The 14,089-nt window shown below is 39.3% G+C and overlaps 1 protein-coding gene across 6 annotated transcripts in view; it reads right to left on the minus strand.

Annotated features, from left to right (window-relative positions):
• The window catches only part of Sorcs1 (sortilin related VPS10 domain containing receptor 1), a 512,909-nt gene that overhangs the window by 86,624 nt on the left and 412,196 nt on the right, over window positions 1–14,089 (minus strand). For all 6 annotated transcript variants that reach the window (XM_055591505.1, XM_055591507.1, XM_055591508.1 and 3 more), the window contains exons 10-12: window positions 12,417–12,563; window positions 2,153–2,255; window positions 1,812–1,888 (exon numbers count right to left, since the gene is read on the minus strand). In XM_055591505.1, coding sequence (XP_055447480.1) covers window positions 1,812–1,888; window positions 2,153–2,255; window positions 12,417–12,563 — 327 coding nt within the window. The remainder of the gene's footprint in view (window positions 1–1,811; window positions 1,889–2,152; window positions 2,256–12,416; window positions 12,564–14,089) is intronic.

Consider the following 14,089-nt stretch of genomic DNA (forward strand, 5'->3'; position numbering starts at 1 on the left):
TTTATAGTCCTACAAAATTAATCTTAAGTGCATTCAGTATATATTTACATCTATATTCTCTTATCTTCATGGCAGAATTTATTCATTGCTGCCTCTATAGATGACGTTAGGGCACTGGGAAGCTGTAAGAAAGTGTACATATCTGGGTGTAAGGAAACCTGGAGACAGTTTAGAGCAATAGTCTCTATTGTATACTAAGACTGGTAGACCAAGGAAGCTCAAATAGCAATGGGTGAAAGTGGGGCTCATTGCCCTGCATTGCCCTGTGCAGATGTAACTACTTACCTCCAAATTCCCACACTTGATCAAAGAAATGTTTTCTCATTTGACTCATAGATGAACTTACAAGTTTCAAATGTTCTAATAAAGATAAAATTGTCAATTTTGGTCACATTTGTCACTGAATCTTTCATAAGATATGCGAAAAAGAATTCAAAGTCAAATGGAGACATTCTGGAAAGGGTTTCCTAATTCTTCTACACAAGATGTATTCTGTGTTCTCAGCTAAAATGCTATAATTGGCTCATCTCAACTTACCCTCCATACATAATTTCTCTCATTTGATTCTCTCTCTCTCTCTCTCTGTGTCTCTTTCTTTCTTTCTCTCTCTATCTCTCTGTCTATCTGTGTTTGTGTGTGTGTGCATGTGTGTCATATTGCAGGAGGCCAGAAGGCTAGCAGAGGGCATTGAACACCTTGAAGCTAGAGTTACAGATAGTCATAAACTTCAGGATGTCGGTGCTTGGAACTAAGCTTAGGCTCTCTAGAAGCACAGAATGGAATGTACTCATTCAGGCAGGCACTCTCTAGCCCCATTAATTCTTATACACAGTACATGACCACAGTCTGTAGCAGGAGAAATTTCTATGCCTTGGTTAGTGTCAGGAGAAAGAAAATGGAATCTTGGCATTGTTCTCCTAAAGTTTCTTCAGAATTGTTCATCTTCCTTCAAACCCTCAACATTTCTTCTGTGTTGCTGTTTGTCAAAATATGCAAATATCATTGAGAGTTTAAAACTAAGAACTAGGAATAAGCACTAAGCTATTATGTCCAACTCTCGTGTGACATTTCAAGCAGAGTGAGGTCATTGTTAAGTTATGATTGCTCATGCATTAGTTTTCAATTTATAATGCTAGTTGTTATATGATAATTAAGCACCAGAGGCTTATTAAAACATATTTACTGAGGTATAACAGTTATACATTAGGCTCATACCTTGTTATGGTAGATAAATCTCATTAAATGCCTATTTTATCAGCTGTTGAAATCTAATTTTCATTCAGAAGAAAGGCACGAAGCATTAAGCTAAACACACTGGCTTAAAGTGGCTCCATTTGTATTTATTGAACATGTGCAGTCTGATAGTTATTACTGTGTCATTTACACATGAGATTTAAATACCTCAGAATACCACCTGGGAGATGGCTATTTTTGTTTCTCTTCCAGACAAGGAGAACTTAGAAAGAAAGCTCAGCTGTATGTGTGCAATCCACCTGGCAGGATCCAAGTTTCTTACATGATAGACTTGGGGGTTCTATTTTCTCTTACATCAAAATCCTCTCCAACTTTATTGAAGATGTGTTTATGTGTGGACCTTTGTTAAGAAGAATCTTTATGAAAGGATAAAAATATCAATGTGCATAAGCTTGACTTGATTCATCTCAAACTTGCATTAGAAAAAGGGGGTAAACCACATTATTTGTGTCAGGATTTATGTACAATGCTACATTTAGATTTGTATATTTGAAATATATTGGGCAATTATGCTGTTAGAATGTGAGCAGTGCAACCCAGACCAGGTCTTTCCTTACCTGCCTCCAAGTGTTCCCTGCATCAGAAGACACAAACATGCTGATGTCGCTGTCTGACAACTCAGACCCTATATTACCTAGAAAGAGTGCATGTCATTAGCGGGAGGAACTTTCTAAAAAAGCCAAGAACAAATCACATCAGTTGTCTGCACCGCCTGAGCAGAATTTCAACTGCAAACTTTCCTTCTAAGCAGGGATTTTAAGTAGACTCACTTCAGGGTCAATGGTTTAGGTGGCTTTCAGAAATATTTTTAGCTTGCTCATTAAATTCCAAGCACAGATGTCTAGTTACTTAAAATAAACACATGTATAATAGCAAGAAAAGCATGCATTCTCTTTACCTGATGCAACTATAATACTTGGGGCTGTATCTCTGCTGGCAATGATCCCAGACGTGTAGGGATTCTCAGAGACCTTCAGATGAAGGTGTAGTGAACAATAAGGCTAGGAAGAAGAGAATCAAATGTCATATATGCACAGAATCGAGAAGGCCATTTAGAGCTCTGCAGCTAGGCACATTGCTACAAATTCAGGGTCAACCTGGTCCTCAGAGGAAGTTCCAGGGGTACCTATAGAGCCCCTGTCTTGTTTTTTAAAAGCAAACATACACACAACATCAACAACAACTAAACTAAAAGGACAGAAATATGTCTATCTATCCATCTTCTTATCCATTCTACCTTCAATTACAAACAGTTTTTATCCTCCCACTGAGGCCACCCATTCACCAGCCATCATTATTGCTTTCACAAATGTCTTGTGTCAACCAAGTATATGACAGCTTTCTGGTGGGCAAAAAAAGAAAACACCTTCAATGACAATTCTAACTTACTTAAATTATGTATGTATAATGTGTGATCAACATTTCATTAACTGTAAAATAGTAGGTAGAACTCATAAAACAATTATGAACTAAATTTAGTTTCTGTATTACAAAGTATTTCTAAAAGGACATGATATCTTTTCATTGATTGTTGGGTAAAGAATGTATTTTAATCTTTATAAGAATAGAAACAATAAAAATTATAAAGATTCTAGGTGGTGAATAGACAAGGGCCACTTTGGAATTGAGACTGTCTTCCAACTGGAAATAACCTAGATGCTCCTCAACCAAAGAATGTATAAAAATTGGTGACACATTTACACAATGGAATACTACTCAGCTATTAAAAAAAAGGAAATCATGAAATTTGCAGGCAAATCGATGGGACTAGAAAAGATCATCCTGAGTGAGGTAACCCAGACCCCAAAACACACATGGTGTGTACTCATAAGTGGTTATTAAATCTATAGTACAGGATCACCATACTGTAATCCACAGACCCAAAGAAGCTAAGTATCAAAGAAGGCCCAAGGGAGGCTGCCAGAATGTCACTCAGAAGAGGAAACAGAATAGACAGCAGAAGTGGATGAAGAGAGGGAACTGGGCAGGGGATGGAATGGGGAGGAGGGGAAGGAGGGTGAGGATCAGTGTGGGAGAACAAGGATGGGAAGCAAGAGGGCTGGGAGAAAGAAGGGAAACTAAGGGGGCATCTCTTTGACAAGCTGGCAGCCTTCAGCAGTGGGTCAGGAGATGACATGAAGACTGAAGTGACCACCTCCTAGCCAGGCAGGAATACTAGTGGAGGGAGGGGAACAACAACCCACTCACAAAACCTGTGATCCAAAGATTACCTGCCTACAAGAAGAGCAGGGATAATGAGGGAACATAGATTGAGGGAATGTCCAACCAATGCTTGGTCCAACCTGAGACCCACCCCGTGGTAGATAGCCAGCCTCTGATGCTATTAATGATGCTCTGCTATGCTTCCAGACAGAAGCCTAACTTGACTGTACTCTGGGAGGCTCCAGCCATAAAAGATTGAGACAGGTGCTGGAACTTGCAGCCAAGCATGGGACAGAACTCTGGGTTGCCTTGTGGAACTGTTGCGGGAAAGATGGAAGGACCCAGAGGGGATAGGAACCTCACAAGAAGACCAAAAGAGGCAACTAACCCAGACCCACTAGAGCTTACAGAGACTGAGACACCAACTAAGGAGCGTGCATGGTCTAGACGTAGGTCCCTGCACATATGCAGCTGATGGGTAGCTAGTCTTCATGTGGGTCAGCTGTTGAGTCAGGGGGGAGGGGGCTGTTTCCAACACGACTCTATTGTGTGCTTTTGGATCACTTTCCCCTGCCAGGACTTCTTTGCCTGGCTTTAGTGAACGAGGGAATGTTCAGTCCAGATGTGACTTGATATGCTTCAGAGGGTTGATACCTAGGAAGGAGGTGGCTTCCCTTTTCTGGAGCAAAAGGGAAAAAGGATAAGAGGGAGGAGGGAGAGGGGGAAGGAGGAGACTGAAAGGAGAGGAAAGAGGGCATGGTTCTTGGAATATAAAGAAAATAAACTCAAATAAAACACATCAAAATGAAAGGTAAGTAAATAAGTGTTGGAAATTTTTACAATTAAAAAAATTTTTAAAAGCCTGGCTTCTAAGAAAAAAGTACAACTACAACCTGAAGCAGAAAAAGGTACCAGCAGGAAGTAGATAGAGAAGTCTGTGTCTCTTGTCTCTTCTACCCTGCTTTCTCTCCTAACTTGGGTCAGGGGGATGGAAGAGAGGTACAGGCATCTAAGAACCCTAAATAAGGTAGGCTTTTGAAAAATTCAAGCCTACCACATCATAGTATCTAACGGGGTAAGACTAAATGAGCAATGGGATGGGACACTGTGAGACTGCAGTGAGTTGACCTGGGAGGACTTGAAAGAAATCAGTTGGCAGCTCGGTCACTCACACTGCACGACATGATCTCAGCATAGAAAATTGCGCATAAGACCTGAAACTGTCCTAACATCTGAAAATAACCGACACTCTGTTGCCACCAGATTCTCTTTTTTGAGTGCACATTAATTGTACAAACTAATGAGGTTCACCATTGTCATTCTTATACGCGCACACAACACACTTTAATCATATTTATCCCTTCTCTTATCCTTATCCCTTTTGGTTTATTCAGTACAAAAGTCAATCTTATAAACAAAACACACTAGTAATAGCAATTTACTTTAAATGAAAATTTTAGGTATTTGTTTATCTATGCTTAGAGGCCTTGACCAAATTTTCCAATTAAGAAAGCAACAGTTTTCCAAAAGTGGATAGTGTTTTTTATATGAATCTTGTTTTTTTTTAATTTTTTTATTTAACTTTTATTAATTACACTTTATTCATTTTGTATCCCCCCATAAGCCCCTCCCGGTCCCACCCTCCCCTGCATGCATGCCCCTCCCCAAGTCCACTGACAGGGGAGGTCCTCCTCTCCTTTCTGATCTTAGTCTATCAGTTCTCATCAGAAGTGGCTGCATTGTCAGGGTTCTAGGTTATCTCCATGGATAGTCCTTGGTTGGAGTATGAGTCTCTGGGAAGTTCCCTGTGTTCAAATTTTCTTGTTCTGTTGCTCTCCTTGTGGAGTTCCTGTCCTCTCCAGCTCTTACTATTTCCCACTTTTTACATAAAATTCCATTCACTCTGCCCGTCAGTTGGCCATCAGGCTCAGCATCTGCTTTGACAGTCTGCAGGGCAGAGGCTTTCAGAGGCCCTCTATGGCAGGTTCCTAGGTTGTTTTCTGTTTTCTTCTTCTGGCTTTCAGAGGCCCTCTGTAGCAGGTTCCTAGGTTGTTTCCTGTTTTCTTTTTCTTCTGATATCCATCCTCTTTGCCTTTCAGGATGGGGATTGAACATTTTAGTTAGGATCCTCTCTTTCGCTTAGTTTGTTTAGATGTACAGATTTTAGTGGGTTTATTCTATGTTGTATGTTTATATGAGTGAGTATATACCGTGTTTAAAGTAGTCCATGTACCGAACTGTCAAAAATACAAGCCTGGGGCTAAAGAGATAGCTCAGAGGTTAAGAACACTGGCTGTTCTTCCAAAGGTCCTGAGTTCAATTCCTAGCAACCACATGATGGCTCACAACCATCTATAGTGTGATCTGGTGCCCTCTTCTGGTGTGCTATATAAATAACAAATAAATCAATTTAAAAAATTACAAGCCTGTGTTTGAACACCCATTTCCTTTCATCTTTCAGGAAGATTACTTTCTAATCTTATTGAATTGAGTTTTGGAAACCAGTGTACCTCAGTTATTACTTTTATACTGCCCTGTAAGTCTAAGCTAGTAAATATTCAGAGAGCTTCAGAAATGCAATGATTAAATTTATAGAGGATAGAATAAATGACAAAGTAAAAATGAAACTCTGGACTAAAAGTAGCCAAACACTACAAAATAAAATCACAGGTCACAACAGGGTAAAATATTTCTCAGTGACAACAGAGAGTCCTGCCCTTAAGGAACAATGACCTGCTTGGTTTGCATGAAATCTTCATGTAACACTTTAGAGGAAGGTTTCATCTTCATAAGGTTCTGAAAGAGAACGGAGAGTTCCTGAAAGAGAAGGCACCACAGCCAAACACAGCTTCTCTCTGACCATCAGGAGATGGACAGGAATTGCTGAAGGGAGCCATGGTAATGATGTGGGGCTCCTCGGTCATGCTAAGACAGGACAAGTGGAGCCATCACACCATGGGAGTTTTTCTGTCACCTGTAGTGTTTATAGATCTCCCTTTGTCTGATCTACCAACATCTATTTTACTATGAGTAATCCAGAAAGATCTATTTTAGATACAATACAATTATATTTAACTCATCCTAAAAATGAAAATATATTAAGTTCTACATTGCACCTCCTGTGGGATCTTGCTTATAATTTTTAAAGGATAATGAAGGTTTATAACAGCAAGGATGCTTTTTGGTTGTATTATGGTTTTACTGAGAATGAGAAAGGAATGAACCTCAGTATAAATCAATATGAGTAAAGATGCCATCATCTCTATAGCATTCCAAGAGGCGCTGTACAGCCTGGGCAGTATCCCTAGACATAGAAATTTCATAGAAAGCCGGTTAAATCACCTAACAAAGCACACATGCCTATAGAGGGGGTATGCAGGTCACAGCACTGAGCCAGCTGCTTGCATCAGTTGAAAGATTGTGAAGCTCGGTTGGCATCTAAACTAACAATTACTTCTTATAGAAACGTGTGATAACAAAGAGAAGAGGAAATTTTCAATCAGTTGTCTCAAAACTGGTCCAGGGCCCTCGCTTTTAGAGGGCTAAGACATTCACTTGAGAAGAAAAGGCACCGGCTCATGCTGCAGCATGGTTTAGAAGTGATCTTGTCTTGACTTTTCTTCCTCTCCCACATTCGTAATGCTGGATTGCCCCCAGCTGGTACTTGAAGGATTTTCCATGTCATTTTTTTTTTCTGTTTCTTTCATTTTATTTATCAATGTCTGACATCAATGTCTCAAGAAAACAAACAGCGGTAATTGTTATTTAATTTTGCTATGTCTGGCCTCTGTGTCAAAAGTTAAGCCATGACAAGCAAACACAAAGCTTTATTTAAGGAACATCACACTGTCCAAAGTTCGTGGAGGATGTGAAATTAGGCTGCTGAATTCTTGTTACTTTGGCCAGGAAGGGGCATGTTCCTCCTTCTCTCTTTCCTGCCTTTATTTCGCTCATTGGCAAACAGGTGTAGCATGCCCACTTTATGATCACAGATACAGTTGCTGTAGTCATCATTCCAGAGTCATGCCCATCACAATAAACACAGCATGGCATGGATCAAGGGTACTTCCTGATATCTATTCCCATCAAAGCAAATGTGAGAATATACCAACAAGGTCCTTGCAGCCAACTTACAAAAGATGAGGTGACCACCATCCACAGTCAGAAACTGTCCTTGGTGTCTTTATTCACATCGACTCATCAGCCATGACAGATTATAAATCTTCCTAGTATCTCTGAGATACTAGGTTCACAGTCTCTAACCTTATCATGCTAAGGTACAAGGCATCTTGAGAACTGGATCTTCATGAAAGACCATGCAAAGGGAGGAAAAGCATGTGCAGAGTTTCATTTGATTCCAGGAATTACTCAACCCCTGAAGCTGACTAGTGAACTTCCTGATCAAATGGTCTTTCTTTGTCAACCCTCTAGTCTTTTATCCAACAAAGTTATTTTGAGCAGTATAAGTGCACCATAAATACCTAGCTAGAGTAAATCAACTCATTGTTTCTTCATCTTGGATACATATCATTTAATCCTCCTGTCTAATTGAAACACTGAACCCTCCATGTTTTGTGTATTTTATTGTTTGGTTGGTTGGTTTTCTGAGACAGGGTATCAGCTGTGGTCCTTGTCTAGGCATCTTCTTGACTAACTTCCCCTTTCTAGAACTCCCCAGCCTCTGGGAAGGAACATTTTCTCTTCAACACTGAGAGCACCACTACTTACACTTCATATGTAGGTAACAACAAATGCCGATTGTCTTCAGTATCTTAGCTTTACTGTACTTAGTGCAGTGGTCTTCCATGATCCATTAATTGTCTTCTGTGTTTCAAGCACAATGGGGAACCATCACCCAGTGCTACTCCACCAATAAACACATAAACTTGACAAATGATTAAGGATGATTTAATATACAACCAGTCTCAAGTCTATTTTTTCTCCATCCTTTACATTTTGTGGTAACTCATATCTCATAATAACTCAACTGCATGGCTACTAATATGAACGGTATACTAGAAACACAGGTCAGAACTTTCATTAGGCACAGAGAGCTACTAAGTCCCAAAATAGCATTCTCCAATACTTTCCCAAGTATACATGAGTTGGTACATTTCTTATTCTAAAGTGTAGATAAGAATACATTTGGTATTTGGTAAACATTGAATTCACAAAGAAGTGGGAGCCCTAAAATCTCTTCTTTGAGCATGGGATGTCCAGTCCCACTTCAGTCCAATACAACATATAGAGTCAACATCTACAGAATTAGGAATCTCTCACAACAGCCCTCTGCTCAGCTCCAGTTTAAAGAAAAATTAATTAAATGAACCCATAAGGAAGTCAGGGTCTCTCTCCATAGAAACTGTGCTTTTCCTCAGAGGCCCAAGTATTTGTCACAGGCTCAGGTGTGCTCACACATCGCCTCTTGGAATCTCAGTTCTAAGATTCTGAAGAAAGATGGACCATGACCTGTAATACCCTATCTAATTGTACAATGCAGTCTTCAGAAGAAAGAAATTCCACCTGAGCCTCCAGGCAATCAGTCTGAAAGTCCTAAAAATACAGCCCCAAATTACTCTGGGTGTCTTATTCTACAGAATACATTTTACCAGGGACATTCCACTTGGGGCTGTAATTCTGGACTTGCTTCACATTTGTAACAAACCCACTGGAAAATCTCTTTTCTAATCACTGCTCTCTGTTTTCAGTGACACTGCCACCTTCCAAGAACCCACAACCTAAAATCACTTTATATTTCCTCTCTGCCACTGCCTCCCAAGCCTTAGAATGTGGTGGTTTGTTTTGTTTTGTTTTGTTTTGTTTTGTTTTTTCTACACTAGGTATCCCTATGGTTCAAAGATTTTTCTTTCCTATTTTGTGCTTTTGGCGAAATTTTGTAAAGTGATTTAGGCCTCTCTTTTCTACTCTCTTTGTCAGTTTCTTTCCTTACTCCTAGCTTATAAAACTTATGTTGAATTGCTTGGAGTATTGGAATTAATGAAGGAAGATCCAAAGACTGCTGGGGTGCGTCCATCTAAATCCCAATCATTCAAGTCTATTTAATCTCCACGAATCTCTTGATTCTGTTAAAAATGAGGTCAATGTCAGCCCATGAGTTCAGAAGGAAAATATGACAACAAAGTCTTCAGTATAACTGATAGAGGAAATACCCAGCATCTCCTAAAATCAGACCTGAGAGTCGGACACCTTCCGGCGGAGTGACTAAGTTCACCATACAAAACACGCAGACATAGCACGGGTGTTGAATCCACCAGGAGGCAAGTTTGTATGTAGCGTAGTGTAGAATTTTGTGGTGTAGAATTTTGGAATTGTTATGGTCCTTGTCTTTGTAATCTTGGAGCTCACATTTAACAAAGGAAGACAGGAAAGTCAAAATATAAATGTGCTGATTTCAGATAGTAGGAATTATAAAGAAAAAGGTCAGAATAACAGATTAGACATCACTGGATACTCATGAAAGCCACCTAAGAAGCAAGGATCTGAAGCAAAAAGAAAAGGATTGTATGGGTCAGTCTAAGTAGAAGGAACAGACACAGGTCATGGGGACCAGCCACGTTAGGATAAAGTGTGTTTGCTAGAAGAACAACTTTCAATACTGTACTTAAACTAGAAAGCCATTAGAAAGCTTAGGTAAATAATGCATATTCAAGCTTTCATATGACACCATTTGATAAAAATGGTGAAATGAAAACCTCTAGTATTTGATAAATGAAAGAGACATGGTATTCATCTAGGACCAGAAGTGTGTTTCTAAGTGCAGAAGAACAAAAAATGAAATTTTGAGAGTGATGGAAATTACATAGCATACACATTTGTCAAAATTCACTTATGCTTTTTATGTACGTTTTATTTCAATAAAATTGATTTTTTTAAAATGGGCTACTAAAAAAATTTAAATAAAAAATTAAAATCAAATAAAGGCCTACCATGTGAAGTATGGATTGCCAGGTAGAAATGGAGAAAGGTTTTGGTCATTAGCAGCCTATCGCAGAGGATCAAGAAAAAAGTAATTACAGCTTGGATTACCATAGTCAAAAGGAAGGAGGTTTATACTATATCTCTATTTTGTGGTATAATAATACAGATTCGTGATTCTGGGTTGGAGTTAGGAGAAAGTGCCTTGCACAGTGATTTGCTAAGAAGAACCACTTTCAATAGTCCTATCATGATGTTTTTGAGAAGAGACAAGCTTGTTTAGGTGAAATGGTTAATAGTCTTTCTCATAAGCAGTGATTTTCAAGTTATCTGCTAGGTATAGAAGAAGTTATTAAGGTGCTAGTATCTTTAAACATCATAGTTCCAGAGCCTGGAATAGCTGGGTAGAAAGCTGACCCATTTTAATGGCAGTGTCACATACATTGACCACTATAGACATTCAATAAATACCTATTAAATTTACTTAGTTTATCACTGGCTCCGTGAAGTCTGTATCACAGCTGGCTATTTTTCTCCCTGTAAGTTGCCGGTACTAATGACAGAGTCTGAGTAGGGCCTGGGATTTAATACTGCTTCCCTGATGCACAGTGACAACTTAAATATCCTCTGCAAGTAATGAGGTCAAGCTATAGCTGCTGGCATCCTTTCGAGAAAGATGGTGACCCACCTACTGCTATGTGAGATGAACCCGAGAAGAGACTACCCCAGTATTGTGTGCTAGAATGAAGCAGAGTGAAGCAAACCTCAAAGCCAGAGCTGTGGCGTGGCATCAATAATAGATGCACATACAGATGAGACACAGATAGACACACATACACTCACCTTAATACTTTCCCACTCTACATCCAAGTGATCTTTCCTACACTAATGGCTCATTTAGATCATCTTAAAGATAACTTCTGAGCTGTTTTAAAGAACACACTGTTATTAACAACATACTTTGTTTCACAGTTAATCTCGTCCTCCTATATTTCTGTATTCACTAGAAATCCATTGGTCTCTTGAATATGTCATTATCATCAGAGTCAATAATATGGAACTAAGAAATAATTTTTAAAAATCTAGTCTCAGGCAAGTACACTGAAAACTCCTTGATAGTATTCTCCAACTTTCATCTTTCCCTTGGATATCATTCTGTCATTGAGTATATAAATGATTTCCTGCTGAAATATCTGATAAAGAAATAACAATGTAGAAAGCCAGGATTTAAATGGGGACATGCATGTCCCCAGTGTTTTAGGAGTAATAAAATAAATATCTTAGGCTTGCTTTGAATGCACATGGCTGCTGATTCTTTGTCTGTAAAGTGCAGATGGCTCTGGATAATAAATAACCAAGTGAGACTGTGTGCCAATAAAGCATTCCATCGCAAAGCAAATGCTGGGCTACACTTCCCTACTGGCCACAAGCTCTTCCAGGCCAGGCATTACAGATTAAAAAAAAGGGGAACTGAACAGAACATAGAGAGGAAGCAAACGGAAGCTTTAATCAATGATTCTTAACTCTTTGTTGGGTCATAAACTTCTTTCAAAATGAGATGAAATGTATCTACAGGAAAATACACAATCCCACATTCAGTTCACCAATTTCAACAGATGAATGTGTGTATCATTAGTTCTGTGGCTGATGGTTTATCATGAATTTTAAGAAAACTCAGGAAACAGCCTCACCATAGATGAAAACCATCATATTTCCCTCAAACCGGAGGTAGTCATCCAAAGTTGAGATGAAGGGCTAGGGATATAGCTCAGTGGTAGAGAACACAGTTTATCACAAAAACAAATGGAAAAACCCATCACCACCACCACCCAAAAGATGAAACAAATGGAAACGAGTCAGGCTAGAACTAAGACACTTGCAAGGGTGCAAGGATCAGGGACATGTTCCCATCTCTTTAACAGCAAATGATAAGACTCGCTGTTTTTCCCCTGTATAGATTCTGCCCATCTTTTCCATCAACTAAACAGAAGTTCCACAAGTATCTCCAGCACCTCGTGGGACAGCACCTCCAGGACTTCACTGTCTCAACGTGCAGGACTCACCAGCAAACAGTGCACTGGGTCCCCCCGGAGGTCTGCATCTGGAGCCTGCAGCAAACGCCAGTCTCTGCCTTTGTTGTAAGTGATGAATGTCTTCACTTGGTTGTCAATCTTCTTGTTAGCCAAGAACATTCCCTTTATCCCTGCTACCTGGGAAAAATTGACATGGCTGAAAAATACATCAATTTGAGAAAGGACACATTTGTTTTCCTTAACATAACAAAAGACTCTCAAATTCCTCTATTAGAGGAAAGGCAGGATAGTAAATGCTTACATCTACCTTCCAAGTCTGCTTGACAGAAATCAATGGCCTTGCGCCCCCTGCTGTATGTGAATATAGCACAAGTCTGACAGCAGCTTTTTTTTTTTTTTTTTTTTTTTTGGCTTTTGCTAATGATGTTAATAACAGATTTATTCAATCTCCAAAAATAAAAAATTGACAAGGTGTCCACTATGACAAAGAAAGTAAAGTAAATAGTGGCATGTACAAAACATGGGATATTATTTGGCACTAAAACATGCCGTCAAGCTATAACATGATAAGGGGTAGAGTCTGGTGGGGAACCCAAACATCTTAGAAATTCAAGGATATTGAGCCACAGAAAGACCAGCAGTTTCCAGGGTCTAATTCAGAGGGAAGAGTAAATAGGTAGAGCATAAAGGATTCTAAATGCAGTGGAATTACCATGTTTTGACCACATAGTGATGGATGGATGTCACTGGATATTTGTCAAGTTCATGAAATGTAAAACTGAAACTGGTCCTTTATATAACCTGTGAACTGTCAGAGGCTTATCGACTCATGGCAGATTGCCTGCAGCCATCAATCTCCAGAGAGAAACTCCAAAACTTTCAATGAACACAACTTACATTGTATGGTAGATTCCATGCAGGATATTAACTATATTATCTTTAATTTAACCTTTATAATGTTTCTTTCAGGAAATGGTTGCTGATTTTATTACACATAAGAAACATCCCAGGTACATCCAAGGCCATTCTATCAATGACACAGAGTAAGTGTCAGACCTGGGATTGTGACCCAGAACTCTGCAGTTTCAGAGTGTATGGTTTTAATGACTATCTGAATTATTGAGGCACTTTCAGCCCTAAGCAACTTATATAGGCCAGTGGAAAGAGTCTGATATAATTAGCATTGTTGCATTTAAAATAAATGAGCGTTCTTCTTGTTAACTCACCAAATTTCCTGGGCATTAAAGACAAAAATTAAGACATGAAAAAGTAATTTTTGTTTTATTATCAAAAACAGCTCCTTCAGTCTCATGCTGTTGTTGTTCTTATCAAAATCAGTTGCTATCAAGGCTGGAGAGATGGTTCAGTGATTGAGGTTGCCAGTTTATCATCTGGAAGACCCTTGTTTGGTTCCTAGCATCCATATGGCTGCTCACAACCATCTGTAACTCTAGTTCAGCAGTTCTGATGTCCTCTTCTGGACTCCACACATGTGGTATCCAGACATGCATGCAGACAAAACACCCACACATGTTGAATGATAACATCCCACATATATCCACACTCATTCATTCAATGTCCATTGCACCATGGGATAGAGTTGTCAGGACCATATCTTCAGGATGAGAAAATGGAGACTTAGATTACATTTGCAGCTAGCAGGAACATACACAGAGAATAAACAAATGTGCTTAAAGACATCT

Source organism: Psammomys obesus, unplaced genomic scaffold (assembly GCF_907164565.1).
Source record: "Psammomys obesus unplaced genomic scaffold, mPsaObe1.curated_primary_1811, whole genome shotgun sequence".
NCBI classification, from domain to species: domain Eukaryota; kingdom Metazoa; phylum Chordata; class Mammalia; order Rodentia; family Muridae; genus Psammomys; species Psammomys obesus.